Source organism: Lactuca sativa, chromosome 8, assembly GCF_002870075.4.
Source record: "Lactuca sativa cultivar Salinas chromosome 8, Lsat_Salinas_v11, whole genome shotgun sequence".
Lineage (NCBI taxonomy): Eukaryota > Viridiplantae > Streptophyta > Magnoliopsida > Asterales > Asteraceae > Lactuca > Lactuca sativa.
This window is the reverse complement of record NC_056630.2, coordinates 34360055-34380383: the sequence shown is the minus strand read 5'-3', so window position 1 is coordinate 34380383 and position 20329 is coordinate 34360055. Positions and strand designations below refer to the sequence as shown.

General features: G+C 34.2%; 1 protein-coding gene across 1 annotated transcript; it reads left to right on the top strand.

Moving 5' to 3' along the window:
* The first annotated feature begins 14071 nt into the window (after positions 1 to 14071).
* LOC111892929 (protein RGF1 INDUCIBLE TRANSCRIPTION FACTOR 1) lies at positions 14072 to 16259 on the top strand. The gene is made up of 5 exons (XM_023889003.3): positions 14072 to 14220; positions 14386 to 14428; positions 14578 to 14778; positions 14890 to 15105; positions 15200 to 16259. Exons 2-5 carry the CDS (start codon positions 14426 to 14428, stop codon positions 15500 to 15502), a joined length of 723 nt encoding a protein of 240 aa, XP_023744771.1. The 5' UTR covers positions 14072 to 14220; positions 14386 to 14425; the 3' UTR covers positions 15503 to 16259.
* Positions 16260 to 20329: the final 4070 nt, after the last annotated feature.

Here is a 20329-nt window from a genome sequence, read left to right as displayed (position 1 = left end):
AGCTTAGTACCTAAAGTGTGATACCTCTAATAAGTTACAAACACCAAAAGAAAACGGAGGCTTGTGAGAGAGAGAGGTTAGGAAGCACAAATCAGCTAGGGTTTCACCTTGGAATCCTTATGGCCGATTTTAGTGATGCAATGGGTTACTTTTATAGTGTGGAATTCCTAGGGTTTCTTACATGTAAACCATAATTCACCATGACTCTTCACATTTGGTAGTCCCTTTGGACTAAACCTTCATGGACTCTCATATATATTTAGTCCATCCCTAACCAACATGGACCATTAGACCAAAATATAAGTATTACTGATTTACCTAATCAGTCCGCGTAAATTTAATCAGTCTATTTTGTTCACTAAATTAATTCCAAATTAATTCTTGATTGATACCAATTAAATAATATGATTTCTCAATTAATATATTATTCATATAATATATTAATAAATCATAAATAACCTTTTTCGCAAATATCCATCCTATCAAATTGCTCCGGTGAAGGTAACCCAAAAGGACCATGCTACTATCGGGTCAAGTACATACCAATTATAGTTATGGGCTTAGACACCTAATCCAACAGTCTCCCACTTGGATAAGTCTAATAACTATAACTGCCAATGTAACTTCAAAATCTGATTAACAATCGTAGCTCTCAAAAGCCGTTGTTGAACTCTGACTTAGTCAATGACGCGTCCTTTAGATAAGGGATCATATAATCCTCTGTTATTCAAGATATCATGTGGACAAAGACATGGAATAAAGTCATACTCATTTTCCAACAGTCTGTTTCCCGATTTCTGATTTGTTTGACATAGAACTTAAATGAACACATCAATTCAGTCCTAACCGAGCCCAGAACATAAGTCAAAACAAAATCATCGAGGGGCCTAAGATATCGCTTTTAATCCTCTTAGGATAAAATGAACAGATAAACTTCGACTTATATGCTTTTATTAATTACTTGTTAAATTATACACTACAACACGTTTTATAACATCAAGTTACTGATGCGTTTTCGTACTGTCAATGCACAACCAACTCGTAATCAACAACTCATATATCTTGGTTTGAAGACTATATGATATTATCGTCTCATAATCACTCGTGATAAATTCCATGAAGTGATTCATGTGAGCCTGAGTTTAATCCAATACTCAAATCTTATTTCAACAGCACTCATGAATGTTGTAGCAAACTTTTGTTATGTCTAAACACTTTAGACAATTTACAAGCCAATTCATGACAGTGTAACCTCATATCTTACTTCCAAAGTATGATTGACTGTGGATATTTTGAATAATCATATTATTCTTGAAGTCAAAACATGCAAAAGTGAAACCTAAAATAATTGACAGAAGACGATAAGCTTTACTTATAAATAAAAACCTTTATTATTTAATCACCAAATGTCAATTAAATTTATTACAAGTTTCTAACTGCTTATCTAATCACTAAAACTAATATTGTCTCTTAGGCCAATGCTCTTAGCATGCTGCAAATGCTTAACCTTACTCAGTCCTTTCGTAAGGGGATCTGCTGGGTAATCCTCTGATGATACCCTCTTTACTACGAGGTGTCCCTCTTCTACTCGATGTCTTATGATGTGATATTTTCTGTCAATGTGCTTGGATATGCCATGATCCCTTGGTTCCTTAGTTAAGGTGATGTGACATCCCCAAAATCTCAGCCAGAAAAGACCGATTTTCATTTATGCTTTTAAAATATTTTCAGAGTAAATCCTTTTGATTTGAAAGAGTTGCGGAATTTGTTCCCAAAAACAAAACATGATAAAACCATGTTTACCAAAGCATTTCATAAAAGAAATGTATTTTTCATTATATAATCAAAATTCGGGGTGTCATGTTCCGATACAGACCAATAAGCATAAACGATAACATTACAAGTCATTCAACAAATATATACATATACAGACTTGTAAACAAAACAACTTGATGGTTCATCCATCTTATGCCCTCGTGCCACTTCCTGTAATACAAATTAAAACTGAGTGGGTCAGGCTTGGGAGCCTGGTGAGCATATAGGGTTTTCAACCCACAATAAATATAATTTTCACCAACCAACAATAACCCAATTACCCATTCCCGTTATTCTCACTTTATGTCCCTAAAACAACTAACATAAGGGACCTAGTCTAAGAATATTTCATCGGGGCGACAACACATGCTTCGGGGGTTCCTCAGCAATATAAGTCAAATAAGGCAACTATGAGGGGGATGGAGTACATCGAATGAACACCCAAGTTCATTAACACCTACAGGTGGCGAACCTGCTAATGTTTCCACAAGACTATCTAGAAAAGTCCGTGGTCGTCATCTAAACTCCGCTAGATGACTAAACCAAACAACAACGAGGCCTCTCATCTGTTTATTATACACCAACTATCTACCCATGTTCTACCCAACATATTAGTAGATAAAAAAAATACATTTTTATACATAGTTTAAAAACCTGTATAGCATGCTTTAATCAATACATATTCCACATAACAGATGAGGCACGCACACACATAACACGTATTTCATAGAAAACAAATCAGATCCATGAGATAGAAGAGAGTGAATATACATTCACACATATAAACAACAATATACTTAATACACTCAAACCATACTTGTATTATTATCGTGTTTATGAAAGGTAGTATACACTCACTTGATCAGAAGATGATCGGACAGCACTACGATTTGCAGAAGTAGTAATCCTCAGCAGATCTAGAAGATCTTCACAAAAATCGAACTTCTCGCGGGCAGAGCTTCGGCTCGGGAACCGCACTTCTCGGGATCTTCGGGATCTCGGGACTTGCTTCGGGGCTCGAGAATAATACCGGGGCTTCGGGGTATTTCTGGCACGCAAATCGATGCAAAATGGGAGAGAGAAGAGAGAAAATGAACAAAAGAACCGGCTGCCTTCGGATCCTATTTATAGGAGGCTGGAGCGTCGGAGTACGCGGGGCATACTGCGTTACGCGGGGCGTACTGCCCGAAACGTCATTGCTTACGTATCTGAAGACTTGAGTGCGAATGTCAACATCCCTCGGTGTATGCGGGGCGTACTTCGGTTCGGATTGCTGACTCCCCTTCGGATAATGCCTCCGAATTAAAGACTTAATTTAAATACAAAATATTTAATAAACTTCGGAAATTCATATCTTCTTCATACGAACTCCGTTTTCGACGTTCTTTATATCCACGCGAAGGTGAGACTACTCTCTACAACTTTCGTTTAGACTCCGTCGGCTAATTTTGACTTTATTTTTAATATTTATTTTTAATAGGCCGTGACAGAAAAACTTCGTTATAAATTCATAACTTCTTCGTTTGACGTCCGTTCTCGCCTAACTTTTTATCGCTTCGATTCCAACAATGAGATCTTCAATTCTCGTTTAGATTGCTTTGGCTAAAAACCGCTCGATCTCAAATCGAGTATTTCAGGCTGCATATCGCTAAGCCAAAACTTCGATAAATCATAACTTCCTCATATGAAGTCAGATTTGGGCGTTCTATATATATTCGGAAACCTCGTTTCAACTACTACAACATTAACCAAAGATATCAAGTTTATTTTACACTTAAATTTTGACGCTTATTTTTATTCTTAATTAATCAAACCACATAATTAAGCAATTAAGCACAAAACACATAATACTCAAATAATACAATCTTATTATTTTCAAAACAGGTTACAAAGGTTAACCTAGACTATTACATTGCTAAAAATGGCAAGCCCGGAAACACAGGCGTTACAGGTGACCACACCCTCGTTGTCACAGAAAATATCTTTAGGCTCCTTTACAACTCGTACAACTCTAAGGTTTCCGATGAAGTTCTTTAGCCATATTGCCTCATTCAACACTTCGCTAGCTGCTATGTACTCTGATTTGCATGTTGAATCAACTACAGTCTCTCGTTTGGAACTTTTCCATGTTACTGCTCCTCCATTTAGGGTAAATACCTAGCCTGACTGAGAGCGGAAATCATCTCTATCGGTCTGAAAGCTAACGTCACTAAACCCTGTCACTCTCAACTCATCACTCCCACCGAGGGTAAGGACCCAGTCCATAGTCCTTCGCAAGTACTTAAGAATGTTCTTTACTACAATCTCATGTGCTCTACCAGGATTCCCTTTATATCGACTAACTATGCTCAAAGAAAAAGCCACATCAGGGCGAGTACATGTCATAGCATACATGATTGAGCCAACGGCGGAAGCATATGGTACTTGACTCATTTTTGCTATTTCAGCATCGGTACTCAGACTCTGAGTTTTACTCAGTTTGGTATTGCTATGGATAGGCAATTCTCCTTTCTTGGAATTCTCCATGTTGAAACGTGTCAACACCATGTCCAAGTAGGTACTTTGACTAAGTCCTATTAGTCTTTTATTCCTATTTCTCAATATCTTTATCCCTAGAATGTACGCAGCTTCTCTGAGGTCCTTCATAGCGAAACACTTCCCAGTCCAGGACTTAACCTCCTACAAGGTTGGAACGTCGTTTCTTATGAGTAGTATGTCATCGACATACAATACCAGAAAACTAACTATACTCCCACTAGCTTTAACATATACGCAGGACTCATCCTCGCTTCTCAAAAATCCAAACTCTTTGACTTTCTCATCGAAACACATATTCCATCTGCGAGATGCTTTCTTTAATCCATAAATGGATTTCTCACGCTTACACACTCTATTAAGGTACTTCGTGTCTACAAAACCCTCTGGATGACTCATGTAAGCATCCTCAACCAACTTCCCATTAAGGAAAGCGGTTTTGACATCCATCTGCCATATTTCATAATCATGAAATGCAACTATGTCTAGCATAACCCTTATATATTTGATATTTGCTACCGGTGAGAAGGTCTCGTCATAGTCAACTCCAAGAGTTTGAATAAAGCCCTTCACAACCAATCACGCTTTATATGTGTGTACTTTCCCATCCATGTTGATCTTCTTCTTGAAGATCCATTTGCACCCGACCGTCTTACGACCTAGTACATTTTCAACCAAGTTCCAAACTTGATTGTCATACATGGACTGAATCTCGGTATCCATCGCCTCTTTCCACTTTGCGGAATCTTGGCCCGCCATGGCTTCCTTGTAGTTGTTAGGTTCATCCAAATTTATCAATGTACTATCACTAATAAACGTATCACCTTAATTCAGTTGTTATGTTAAAACCATATAACACAAGTGGAACGCTAACTCTACAGGAACATCTCGGAGGTACGGACTCGTCAACTAGTTCAACATGAGTCTCATCCTTAGGTTGATTGCTAGTGTTAGAGGTTTCTTCATCGCTTAACTCTTGAAGTTCTTCAAGGTCAATTTTCCTCCCACTATCCTCTTGGTATATGAGTTCTCTTTCATGAAAGAAACCCCTTCGCACTACGAAGAACACGTTCATACTAGGTCTATAGAACAAATATCCAAAGGATTTCTAGGGATAGCCGATGAAAATACAATGCTCACTACGAGGTTCGTGCTTGTCGTGAGTCTCTCGTCTTACGAAAGCCTCTCAACCCTAAACCTTGATATGTGCTAACAAGGGAACCTTCCATGTCCACATTTCGTTAGGTGTTTTGGCAAACTTCTTAGTTAGGACTAGATTAAGGATATGGGCGGTAGTCTCTAAGGCATACCCCCAAATGAGATAGGTAACAAGGCTCGAATCATCATGGACCGAACCATATCCAACAAGGTTCGATTGCGCCTCTCAGCCACACCATTAAGTTGTGGTGTCCTAGGTGGAGTCAGTTGTGAAACAATTCCACGTTCTTTAAGATAATTGTGAAAAATTGATACTAAGATAATCACCACCTCGATCGGATCGGAGCATCTTTATCTTACTGCCCAATTGATTCTCCACTTCTTGCTTAAACTCTTTGAATTTTTCAAAGGTTTCCAAGATTGAATAGACATATCCATATCTGCTATAATCGTTGGTAAAGGTTACATAGAAGCAGTTAGCATCCATTGTGGTGGATATGAAGGTTCCACACACATCAGTGTGTATGAGATCCAACAAACCCTCACCTCTTTCACAAGTACCAGTGAAAGGTGACTTGGTCATCTTCCCAAGCAAACAAGATTCGCACGTGTCATTCGACTTCAAGTCAAATGACTCCAACACTCCATCCTTTTGCAGTTGGGCTATGCGCTTCTTGTTGACATGTCCAAGACGACAATGACACAAGCATGCCTTATCCAAACCATTGGACGAATCAATATGCAATACATTATTTCCTAAGTTGTCTACAACCATTAGAATTTCATATATACCATTACAAAGCAATGCTTTAAAATAAAATTTACCATCACAAAAAGCATTAATAGAATCAATTTCATTGTTAAATGAACATCTAAAACCTTGTTTATACAAACCATGAAAAGAAATAATGTTTCTTAGCATATCTGGCAAGTAGCAACAATTGTTCAAATCTAACCCTAACTCATTACTAAGCAATAAATAATAAACTCCAATCTTGGTGACAGGCGATGCTTTTCCTATTCCCCATGATCAAATTCATCTTCTTGTGCTCTACATCCCTACTTCTTCTTAGACCCTACAAATTAGAACAAATGTGAAAACCACATCCTGTATCAAGGACCTAAGAACTAGCATGTGATGAGTTATTAGATTGAATAGTGTAAACACCTGTGAAGGTGGGCTTTATCTTCCCATCCTTAATGTCTTGCAAGTATTTAGAGCTGCTTCGTTTTTAGTGCCCTTTTTCATGACAATGGAAGCACTCTGATTCCTTTTGATTGGATGAGGGAGTAGCAGGACCACCTTTGGGCCTACTAGAAGAGGATCCATCATGAGACATTCCCTTGTGGTTCTTTGAGGAAGCTTTCCTCTTTTTTTCCTTCCCATGTCCAATTGCGAAGATTGGGGCATCAGTAGGAGTGGATACAATTGATTTGCCTTTTAACCTACTTTCAATAGTTCTTAGTAGGCGTTGAAGCTTGCTCAGAGTGACTTCCTCCTTGTTCATATGATGTCAATAGCCAACCCTTCGTCAAAATTGACATTCAACTTTAGCAAGCGGTCCATATATCTTTGCATCTTTGGCAAGTAGGTCGTGACGGACTCTCTATCCTTCATCTTTGTTGTTATCATGGAGGCAATGATTTCATACCTTTCTTATTGAGCACTCTGGTGGTACCTTTCCATCAAGTCGTGGTGCATCTCGAAAGGCCAAAAGTCCTCATAGGATTCCTGAAGCTCAAAAGTCATAGTGGCTAGCATGATGCACGACACCTTTGTTGCGTCCTTCTCATGAGCCCTATACTCAGCCAGTTTCTCAGGAGTACCAGTTTCTTAATCAATCCCCTTTAGCTCTTTGTCGAGGACATATGATTTTTCCTTGTAGCAAATGGCCATGCGAATGTTTCGAATCCAAACATTGAAATTCGACCCATCGAAAATGACCCTCCCACATAGGTTCATGAGGGAGAAAGAGCTAGTAGCATTTGAGTTTGAAGCAGGAATCTGAAAAGAAAGAAAAGTTTCATTAGATGGAAATTCCTTAATATAACACCCAAATGAAATATTAAGGTTAGGACCCAACACAATATTTCACAATTCAGAAGAGGGGTGCCTTAATCCAATTGCAAAATATTTGAAGATAGGTAAATGACGATTTACCAATTTCACCACCCAAAACTAAAATTTTAAAGAATTAAGTTTTATGAAATTCCTAGTTCTTTGAGATTCAATGAACTTTTCAATGGCATGTTTAAATCTCAATTATGCCCTTTAAGTTTGTGACTGTGATACCGATGATTACAAACAAGGTGTGAATAACCATGCAAATTTTCTTGGCACTCTTGAGTCATTTACCACCTAATCAATGTGCTGGTAAACCACACATGCTCCATTGATCTATGATAATGCTCGAGCTACCCTTTGCCACCCTTGTTAGTCCATATTAGTGTGTCGGTTAACCACACACGCTCCACTAACGACTTGGCAAGGTGCAAAGTGCAATTTCATGGAATAACACCGTTTTAACATCTTTCCTAAAGTAACTAAGATTGGGAATTTATGAAAAGCATTTAGTTACTTTTATAATTATCATTATACTTTTTAATGAGAATTAATGTCCTATCTTACTCGTTCGGCTAATGGACCTCCACTAGTCAAGGAAGCGGTGGGTGAGAGTGGACACCCATTGAATCGCCATTTTATAGGCAATTTTCTTATACCCCATTATAGACCAGCTTCATAAATGAGGCCTACTAACGCTAGGACAAACTGTCTTATACGCACTAACACACACACACACATATATATATATATATATAAGTATTAAGCTTTTAATATTATAATGGTATAATTGTTGAATATTACACTTTTAAAACTCTAGGGTTTAGAATTTAAATATTTCAAAATTAAAACCTTTTAAATTCCAAACTTCAGAGCAAATTTTGAAACTTTTCAAAACTCTTGGTTCAATTTGATAACAGTTAAATTAATCATATAATTAACCATATCACATAGTTGACCTACTTTAATTTCATATAGCAAGATGATTCAAATTCTACAAATAATTAGTTTTTCACAAAATCAAGTAATTATCTTAAAATTTGACAATCATCATTTAATTGGATGAGGATAATCATTAACTTATCAGTAAAATCGAATATTATGTGCCAAAACAGTTTGTGGTAATGATCCTAATCCAAAACCAAAAAACTCAAAAAACTACAAACAGATGATCCAACTCGTCGAGTTACCCACATGGGACTCGTCAAGTAAGTTCTCCTTGTGAGTTTGAGCCACTCCAGGAGCTTGGAGTGATAGATTTTTCCTCTTCTGATGTTTCTAGTTCATAAAAATGCTTGCTTGATGTTTAAGAATGGTCCATGCATGTTCTAGTTGGATTATGTTGGGTCTTAATGGATTAAGTTAGTTGTTGGGTCCCATTGAATCATGTAAATGCTTAAAGGTGTCGACTTTATGAATTAAGATCTTAGTTTGAAGGTTCTATGAGGTTTTGATGCGAGGACTTAAAGGATTAAGACGTGTTTTGAGTTTTAGAGAAGTGTCGGTTACGCGTTGCGTAACTAATGGTACGCCCAACGTACCTTCTTTTGGCCGCGATTCAGAATTCGTCGAGTATGCCCAACATTCGTAGTTCATATGGGTTTTGCGTTTGTTGCATTTTGGGCTTCACATCCTTGATCCACTTTGTTGCTTTGGGCCTTTTGGGATAACTAAGATTTATTGTTAGCTAGGAATTATTGGGCTTTAGGATAAGGCTCATATGGGGTTGGGCCTAATTTGGAAAATTGGGCCATTAGTGGGATTTTATGGATCTTGTAGTTTTGGGCCTTTTGGTTTTGGGCTTGGGCGTCAGTTTTGGTTCATGTTGGGTCAGGGGTAAAATGTTCATTTTACCCCAAGTATGGATTATGGATCACAGTTTGGAACCCAATTGCTAATTGGGTGTTATTTTGGTATTGATAGCCCGGAGGAGTCGTCAGGGCAGCAGCTAGGGATTTCTTTCAGTAAGCTTCTGCATTCGAGGTGAGTCTCCTCACTGTTCTATAGGTCGAAGGTACCAATACCGGACCATTTGGTTTATGTATTGTAGGAAGACCTGGGGGTAACCCTTGGCAGTTTGTATGAAAGACCAAGAGGCGGCTCATGGCGAACTGTATGCAAGACCAAAGTCTGAACTCTGGCAGTTAATTAGTTAAGTAGTGTAGATTGGGTGCTAGTTGTCTTTGTGATGCTTACATGGAAGACCCGGAGGTGTCTCCTGGCACCTGTCGGTAAGACCTAGGTTTTGGCCCCCGGCCTGGCAAGGAGGACCATGAGGCAGCTTGTGGCATAATGGCAAGACTATGGTTGGCACATATCCCTTTTATTGATTGATTGGAAATGTATGATATGCATGGATCAATTAATATGTTTGGTATGTGGTATTTGGGGAACTCACTAAGCTTTGTGCTTACAGTTTGTGGTTTATGGTTTCAGCTACTTCCGGTTCGAAAGGGAAGGGTCCGGCTTGATCGCAGCGCATGCACCCGTGGTTTCCGCAATATGTAATTTTGGGAATGAACTCTGATAATTGTGTTTATTTTTAAATGCTTTTCAATGTTTGGATGAAGTTACACTAGTTGTTTGATTATAATAAAAATGAAATTTTTACCCTTAATTTTCGGGTCGTTACATCTTTCTTCAGTTAAAGCTTGAGTTTACTAATCTAACACTCGGACTAAAGCATTTTGTATTTTCAACACATGATTAACATCATAATATAAACAAACTCTTATATAATAAAATTATAATTTATATAATGCTCATTGGCTAAAGGGTTGTCAAATACCCCTTAGCCTTGAGTATGTGCATCATAAAAGACTTGGAGTGTACTCTTGTTCTATTTAACATTAAAAACTAGATTAATTAACTTTAAATAAACGATTACATATATCATTACTTACTTATTTGAAACAAGAACTACTATTCGAGCACGTCCCCATTTGTTTGCATATTTTGGTTGTTTACAAACTTCTTTTGTCGAACGCTTTATAAACTCGATGTTTGAAAATGTTCAACTGCTTGTGCCCAATGACCAGATGACATACCCTTGGGGGGGGGGGGGGGGGGGTTGGCTAATTCTATTGGGATATGTACAAGCCATCCGACTCTCTAAAAATGATTACTCACTTTACCTTTCTAGTCTCTATAATGTATTTGTAAAGTCACATCAATGCTCTACAACAACCTAACACTCTGAGGATCCAAGGAAACCTGATCTAAATCATACTTTATCTACAAATAAGAAAATTTATTTAATTAAATACCGATTGCATATAAACTTTATATATAATCATGTAAATAATTTACATTCATATGCGTGATTGTAGCATTTCTTAACGTGGGGAAAATTTTTCCCAACCAAATATGCTAAAAAGGATGTTCTCCCAAATATATCGCCCATTCTCATGGGAAAACATATTACTAGGTTTCCCGACATAGGAAAATATAAGCTCTTTGTCAAAATCCAAGGCCACGGGCCTCCCCTTGTTTTTCAGTAACAACTTTGAGAGTTTAATGTTTTTGGCCAATCCTCTTGTTCTTTTTGTTGGAACAGCTGAAAAATATAACTGATAATATTAGTCATAATAGTTTATAATATATGAATCATCCTAAGACTTACAATCATCTGCGTGATGTCTACAACCAAAGCCTAATAGAAGTGGTGGATCATCGGCTCCATCACCTCCACGGCCAAGACCATCACACCGGTCTTGATGTATAACAATGCAATCGAAGTAAACCCCATAGCCTGAAAGATTATAAGATATACAATATAGAAACACATAAAGTATTAAAAAAAAGCAGTTCCAAAACGGGGACAACCCGAAATTAACTTCTAAATCAATTTCGAGTGGACATTTCTAAGCTCATGATGATTAAAACAAAGAAATGTAATAGAATTTTAGCCTATTCTTGTTATTTATAGCATCTTACATTTCTGTAATTTTTTATTTATGACATTTGATTTGTTTTAATTTTTCTATTATTGCATTCTACTTTAAATATTATATTGTTTTTTTTCTATTATAATATTGTACTTTTTATATATTCGTTTTTTTGCTATTATAGCATTGTACTTTAAACAATCATATTATTTTGTTTTTTATTCTAGTATTGTACTTTAAATAGCATTGTGAATTATATTATCCTACTTTTTTGTTTTTTCCATTATAGCATTTTACTTTATATATTATGTAGTTTTTAAGGTTTTTCTAACTAAGTCCTTAATAATAAGCCCTTAAAAGTTAAGTCATGTTCTAATCAAATTAACAAATCCCTACGGTTATGCTATTTCACATACATACAAGTTTGCATACACACACACACACACACACACATATATATATATATATATATATATATATATATATATATATATATATATATATATATATATAGAGAGAGAGAGAGAGAGAGAGAGACACACACACACACATTTGTTCTTGCATACATTATAAATGCACATATACATACATAACTTTCTGTTTTCATATATACAAATGCACATAATACACATTTATACATAAAAATACACATATTAAAATACACTTATACATACATTATAATCATAAATTTTATAATTTCACTATAAATATATACACATATACATACATAAGTTTATGTTTTCACTATAATATATATTTATACATATAATATTATACACACATTAGATACGTTTAGACATACATTACATATACATAGATTATACACACATACAAGATCAATATGAAGAACTAGACTGAAAATACTTCATGAAATGGAATAAAAAATGTGGTGGTATGAAACCAGAATGGTGATGGTGTTGTGGTGGTGGAAATCCGGCAACGGTGATGATACTTATCGTCAACAAGACAGAAGCAGAGGAACAAGGTCACCGATGATGAAATCAAAAAAATTAAACTCTAGTCGATGGCACCGACGAGAAAAGAAAGAGAAAAGAGGGGATGGGAAGCACCTATGGTCGTCGCCTGTTGAGATCACCAATGATGCATCAGGAACGAAACAATGGCAACGAAGTAGTATTGTAGGTTGATGATTGTGGACATAATCGATGAAAATCTGAAGGTAGAGACTTGGGCTCACTGGAGTGTTTGATAGAGAGATTTGGGTTCACAGGAAATTTTTGAAGGAAATATCTGCATCTCTTGTTAGCGGTGACGCCCTTTGGAGGAAATTTTTTGCAATATTTTTTTAGTATTAGTGGCTACACGCGTCACCGGTATTGGTGTCACTGCTATTGTTGTGTGCATATCATGTTTCCAGCCGTAGGATTAGGCAATAAATTGGCATATATGATTTAATCCTAGATATTCATGCAAAGTGGGATCAAAGAGCTTTAGTGGTGACGCCTTTAGCGGTGACAACCACTGTTACCAATGATGCCTATCGTGAATGTTGGGTATCACCACTAATGATGGCTATCACCGTTAAATGTGTTGCCACTAAAGCCCGATATTCTTGTAGTGGGTGATTATGTGGGAGAGACATCCAAAGCTTTATCCATGAGGATCGATCGTCTATAGGAAAATGAGCAAAGAACCGACAAGGATGAGTGTCAACAATGGCAGAGACAACGAGAAATGCATGACGACATGATTTGTTCACATTTATTCATTTTCTTTTTGTACATTATATATAATCTAACTTGTTGAACTGTTCACATATTATTCTTTTACATACGGTAGCAGGTCACATTATTATTTTTTTATTTTTTACTTTTTAAATTTTATTTTTTTACATTACGTATATAAATCTTTTACAAAATTACGATATATGTTGTATTGTTGAAAAGTATCTAATGTTTATTAAATGAATTCAAAAGAACAAAAAAAAAACACTTTTCTGCAAATGGAGTTAGTAGTTCATTAATCTTGTAGAAGATGAGTACGATGTTTATTTCTCTACTAATTTCATTATCAAAATACATTTTCTGAAATTATATGTACAATGCTATCATTTAAATAGGTTTATATACTATCATTATCTTAAAACCCGAAATTGACAAATCCAAGAAATCAAAAAGGTTTCATTGTTTCTTTCCAATTCCAAAATGACCATTTGAAAAAAGATTAACAAGAATTTATGTACTTATATAGTTATATTTAATACTAGTATTTTATAACAGTTTAATTGACGACAAAAAAATCATATTTGGACAAACGTTAACACTTATGCCTAATTTTATGTCTAATAATTAAAACATGTTTAAAACATTTTCATAAAAACCATTGAAATAGAATAAACTCAACAAAAATTGTATATTAAAGTTATCAAATTCGATATCATTGTATGTTACTACACATGCATAGATACACAGGTGAAAAAAGACTCAAAGTTGCATAACCAAATCCACTAATTGTTTAAACAAAGATAGTGGAGGGTTGTAAAGTGAACCTAACCCATACTTATTTTTGTTTAACAAATATTTAATAAATATTATATAATAATCGATAATATATTTAAATATAGAAATATAAATAGTCATATATGACCGCCTTACAAATTCCTTTCAATCCTTTTCGAGCTTCCCCAGTCTTTCCTCCTTCTCTCTTTCACCGTCTGCCTTTCATTCATTCATATACGTTTCACACACACACACACACAACTCCAGAACCCTCTTCTCCATTAATTCCTCCATTTTTTCAAAGGTATTTTTCTTGTTTTTCTCGTTTTTCTCCTGTGTTATTCTATTGACTCTGTTTTTCTTGTATGTATTCTCATCGTTGAATGTGGGTTTTTTGTTTTGATATACGGTTATGATTCAAAGGGTTTGTTCTAATCCCTTTTCTCTGATTTGGGCTTCTGGAAAACAGGGTAAAGATTGAAGATTTTAAGTTCAATTTGACCAAAGACATGGTAATTGACATCTTCTAGAACTTGATACAGAGTTAGTTACCTAAAGATTTTGAAGTATTGCATCTTTTTGTTTAATTGGTTGATGATGATTCTTCCTCTGTTTTGTTTTAATTCGAATGCATAATTAAAACACTGTTTTTTGTTATTAGGTGAGTCCAATCGGTAAAATGGAGCATCAGGAACTCGGTCCGCCATGGTTGATACCAATGCTAAGAGCTGATTACTTTACCACTTGTCGTTTCCATGGAGATGCTAATAAAAGCGAATGCAACATGTATTGCTTGGACTGCTGTGGTAACTCTCTCTGTTCCTACTGTTTGACCCATCACAAAGATCATCGTGTTGTTCAGGTAAAAATCATCAGCAAAATTCGTAACACAATTCACGCCTACTCGGTGTTCGACGAAATGCCTATCTAACATAATGTACTAATTCTTCGAATTTTTGTTGTGACTCATCAGATACGAAGATCTTCCTACCATAACGTGGTTAGGGTGAACGAGATTCAAAGATTTCTGGACATTTCATGTGTACAAACGTACATTATCAACAGCGCAAAGATAGTGTTCTTGAACGAACGACCTCAGCCTAGGCCTGGTAAAGGTGTCACCAATCACTGTGAGATTTGTGGTCGGAGTCTCGTCGATGCTTTCCGTTTTTGTTCCCTTGGTTGCAAGGTACAGACTTTTCTAATTTCTTCCCTTTTGATTAAATCATTGGAACATGATGATTGATGACTGATGTATGGTGGTTTGACTTTGACTTGGTCAGCTTGGTGGGATGAAGAGAGGTGATCGGGAGTTGAGCTTCACTCAAAAGATGAAACATGGCCGGGAGTTTTACGAACCAGAAGAACCGGTGACACCTAAAAAGGTCCGAAGGTCACATTTATTCAATCAGCTTATCGACACCAACATGTTTCAGTTCAATCTTTATGGGCGTAATGGGTCTGATATGTCGTGTTCCTCCACCTCCGGTGATGAAACCCCCAACATGTCTCCGGGAACTCCACCCATATTCAACCACCGGAATTCCAGCCGGAGAAAGGGCATTCCTCGCCGGGCACCTTTTTAATGGTCTGTGAAAGAAAAAGTCAAAAGCAAGGTGGTTTACTGGTTTAATATTTAACTTCCATATCTTATCCATGGTTATGGGTTCAAGATCGTTCTTATACAAAGGTGAATATACGTGTGGACATATAGTGTAGTTTGTGAAAAAGGTTATATAAATATATATATACTGGCTAAATATAAATTAGAATAAGATTTTGTGTTGGGTTTTATGTTTTTATTTTTAGCAAAAGAAAAAGAAGTAACTTAGATTGTATATGAAATGTACAGTGGTAGACACTTATATTATAATAATATGTAAATGTAGAATAAATATTGTGAAAAGGTTTCGATATGATATAATATGATAGATATGGTTGCGGGAAGTCTTGGGAAGTATGTATGTATGTATGTGGTAAAGATGATGGGGGTGTGTGAATGTACAAGTGCTTGAAGCGTGATGTACAAGAGTGGTCAATTCGTGAAGTGGATGATGAAGAAGAGGCGTGAAGGATCTGAAGTAGTTTGTGGCAAATGAAAAATAGAATGGAAAAGGAAAGGGTTTTGGAGGGTAGTGATGAATGGAAGATGTCACTTTCTAGACTCCCATGGTTTATGGGTACGTTTTCGTTTCATTTGTTGTATTTTTGTGGTTCATAAAAAGTAAGTATGTCGACTTTTTTGTGTACTAGTGCATCCTCTACAAAACGACAGGGTTTTGGTTTTTATCGACTTCGATATTTTGGAAAACCTTCCTATTAGTAAATTCATTTTGTTGTTGACTTTATGATCTTTATAAATTATAAATACCATGCCTAAGCTTTGAGCTACATTAACATACATATATATATCTTGTAAAATTTTCCAACAAAAACCAGCTACATCATATTATTAGTCCATGAAAGGCCCATTTGTATTTCATAAGTGCATGTATATGCTTTCGGCCCAAGGCCTTTTTTGTACACTATACTTCTTTGATAGTTCATAGGAAAATCTCTCTCAATTAAAACATCATTTACTCATTTTTAATTCAAACGATTGGTTTACCTAAAGGATTTGAAATAGAACCTTGAATTCTATGTGTAAATAACTTCAAAACACATAATCCATAATCAAAATGGGATCCTATCAATCAATGGGTGATTCACCAAGCTATGGTTTCAAAATGATTACCATCAAAGCTTCTAATCACAATTTTTGCTATGGAGATATAACAGTATGAGAAGAATGAAATACAATACTAATCTCATTAAATATATGAGTTTGAGCATTAGTTTTGAAGTTGGTGAAACTAGCGGATGTTTCAACATTGATGAAATCTCAAATAGCATTCAAATGCTCCTTTTAACTCTAAGCTTTCCGCTCATTTTGCAAGCCAAAATCGTTCAAATCAAATGGATGAAAGGGGTTTGCAGTCTAAAAGATCTAATCTTTCATCACTTTCAAAAATAGTCCCTCACTTTCTAGTTTTTGTTATTTAGCCCTAACTAACATTGTCAATAACAAACTACGTCCTAAGACTTTTATTATTACCCCTAAAACGGAATATATTCACAAAATAAGTCCAAAATATAATTAGATAAGTTAGGTCAAGTCACATTTATGACTTGAACGTGTTATTGAAATTTTGATTCTCAACATGAAAATTATTAATCTTAAACAATAACCTTTAAATAAAATTTTAGCCCTAACTTGAAGGTGTTACAACGGCGTGTTTATGGACAAAACATCATCCCCACAATGGCGTTCAGGGCTCGATGCTGATATGGCACAGTGGTAACGGGTACCTATACCGAGCAATCTTAGAAATCCTAGTTAGTATACATGTGTTCGTATTTTGTATTTCTTTAAACCTAGTGCGAATACGTGTTATGGTCATTTATAAGACATAAGATTCTGGTCTTTCACTAAGTCCATGGAAAACTGGTATTTTCTATGATACATATGTTCGTGTTTTGAATTTCTTTAGTATGTTGATAAAGTCTCTAACAAGCTAATTTCACAAGAAACTGGTCTTTTATTACCTAGTAAAGTCGAATGAGTGACCAGGGTTGAAAATATGGGTAAATAAACGAAGTATCCTCCCTAATAAATTAAAATAATTTTGCCACATATCACCCTCTTATTAACTTGGAAACATGTCATTTTTTGGTATTTTTGATTAAATGTTTTTTCCATTTGTTATTTTCTTATTTTTTTTTTTATCTTTTCTTAATTAACACATCATATTTACACCATATTTAATAATTACCTTAATTGAAAATCACAATATTAATAATTAATACTCATATAGTATTTAATATGTTTATTTTTAAATTCAAATTTTAAATTTTAAATTTCAAATCTAAATTTCAAATTTAAATAAAATTTTGTTTGCACTTTTATATTTAATTTTTGTTTTATCAAACCCGTATAACATACGAGTCTCACACCTTGTAGTAGTATACAATGCTAAGATTGTCGTTGATCTACAAATATATAAAACTTGTAATAAAAGGAATCCCGTATTATTATAAGTTCATGGTTTGAAGTAGGAATAGTTAATTGTAATCATTTGCTAATATACCAAGCTCATATGCAACGTTAACATCGACGTTTAATGCCACATTGAATAAAAATATCTAGTTATTAAAAAAATAGACGGTAACAGATAAAAGTATTTAAATAAAACATAAAAAAAAGTTGAAGGACCCATTATATACAAAATAAATCAGATGAAAATAAGATTAAAACACTAGTTCGTTAGACATTTTCATCCTTTTCCCTTCATAAAATATATATATAACGGGTGGAAAGAAATATATTTAACAGTTCATGTGGAAATAAAATATTTCAGATTAAAATAAGACTACTATATCATTCAACCATTTTACAATAAAATATGGCCCAAAAAATGGTGGAAATAGGGTTGTGCATATGGATTATTTATTTGAAAAATAAATGGCTATGGATGTGCCATGGCCCATGCATATATATATATATATATATATATATATATATATATATATATATATATATATATATATATATATATATATATATATATATATATATATATATATATATATATATATATATATATATATATATATATATATATACTAGCCGTTTACCCGCGCAAAGCGGCGTACGACAAATAGTTTGTTTCGACAATTAATTTCTTTTCGATGAAGAATGATTATTTTCAATTCAATCATTAGTTTGTTTTAGGAAACATGTCATATTAAAAACAAAGAAAATTAATGAAATGACCAAATTATAGGGTGTTAAGTATTTATTTGGATGAAAAAAGATCTGGTCAAAACCTTGGAAGAGAAGATTTATAGGAGTTTGTTTAAATTTTAATATTATTTTATTAGTGATTAGTTGTACAATTAGCTTAATGATTTGGACGTCTTAAAAAATATTATTATTTTATTCAATCTATTTTTTTTTTTTTTGGAAAGGGAACTTCCCTAACGAGGGTTTTCGGGCCAGCTTTCGCGCACCGACTAATCCCCCGCTGCAGACATGAGGCTTTGCCTCATGCCCTGGAGTCACTGCAGGCGAACCTCCATGGCCACAAGGGATTAGTAGTGCCAGAATTTGAACATGGGTCAATAGGTTATCCACCATATCTTCCACATGTCTTACCAAATCACCACAACCCAAGTGGTTATCTATTTTTAGAAATAATGGGATTTGTTTTATAAGATAGTAAAGATATATATATATATATATATATATATATATATATATATATATATATATATATATATATATATATATATATATATATATATATATTTCTCTAATAAATGAAGGTTTTTTTTGCCACTTGTCACACTCTCATTCATTTTGACACATGTCATTTTATGATTATTTTGAATTAATTTTTATTCCATATGTAATTTTGTGGTTTTCCTATTTTATTAAATTTCATATGGTATTTAAATTTAATAATAAATGCATATCAATTTCATTAATGAACTTTCCTTATAATTTTAAAATTTTAAAATAAAATGTGATTAATTTGCTTTGATTATTTTATTTAAATGATTTGTTTAAATTTAAAAGAGAAAAAAAAAATTTAATTTTAGTAATTCAATATTTTTCTCAATTTTCTTATAAATTCAAATTTCTCAAATGTTTATACATATTTAATTATTTTAAATACACTCATGTAATACATGGGGCTCACACCTAGTATATACTAGGCGAATGTCCGCGCGTTGTGCAGTGAGATAATTATGTAGTTTAATATGGTTATATATGGTTTAATATATTGTGAATAAGCCATACATAAAACTTGTATGCGATTAAATAGCATATATATTTTTTGATTTACAGATTTTTTATCATAATAAATAATGAAATTTTTTTACTATTAGTTTAAAATTTTAAATGTAATTTTTATGTACACATTAGTATCTAATGTAATTAGTTGATGATTGATTAGATATGGATTCTCATTTGTGGTCGTCTATTTATATTGAACCTCATAAAAATACATATTTAACGACTTTTGTTAGTTTTACTATTGAATAGAAAATGGTGTTGTATTTTAAGTAAATATAAAAAATCTCATTCTCAATCTATTTTATGATAGTGACATATTTTAAGTTAATATAAAAAATCATATTCTAGAACTAATGAAAAGAAAAAACGGAGCCAAAATTTTTAAATATAATAAAGTTGATTCCAATTAAAAAGTGCTCAATCGAAGATAATATCATTCAATAAACATCATAAGATATTACGTTATATTCAAATTACAGACATCATTTTTGTAAGAGTCATTCAAAATATATGAGACTATAGTGTCTAGTACAACAATGTAATAACCAAATGACCCTAACATATTTTAAATGAA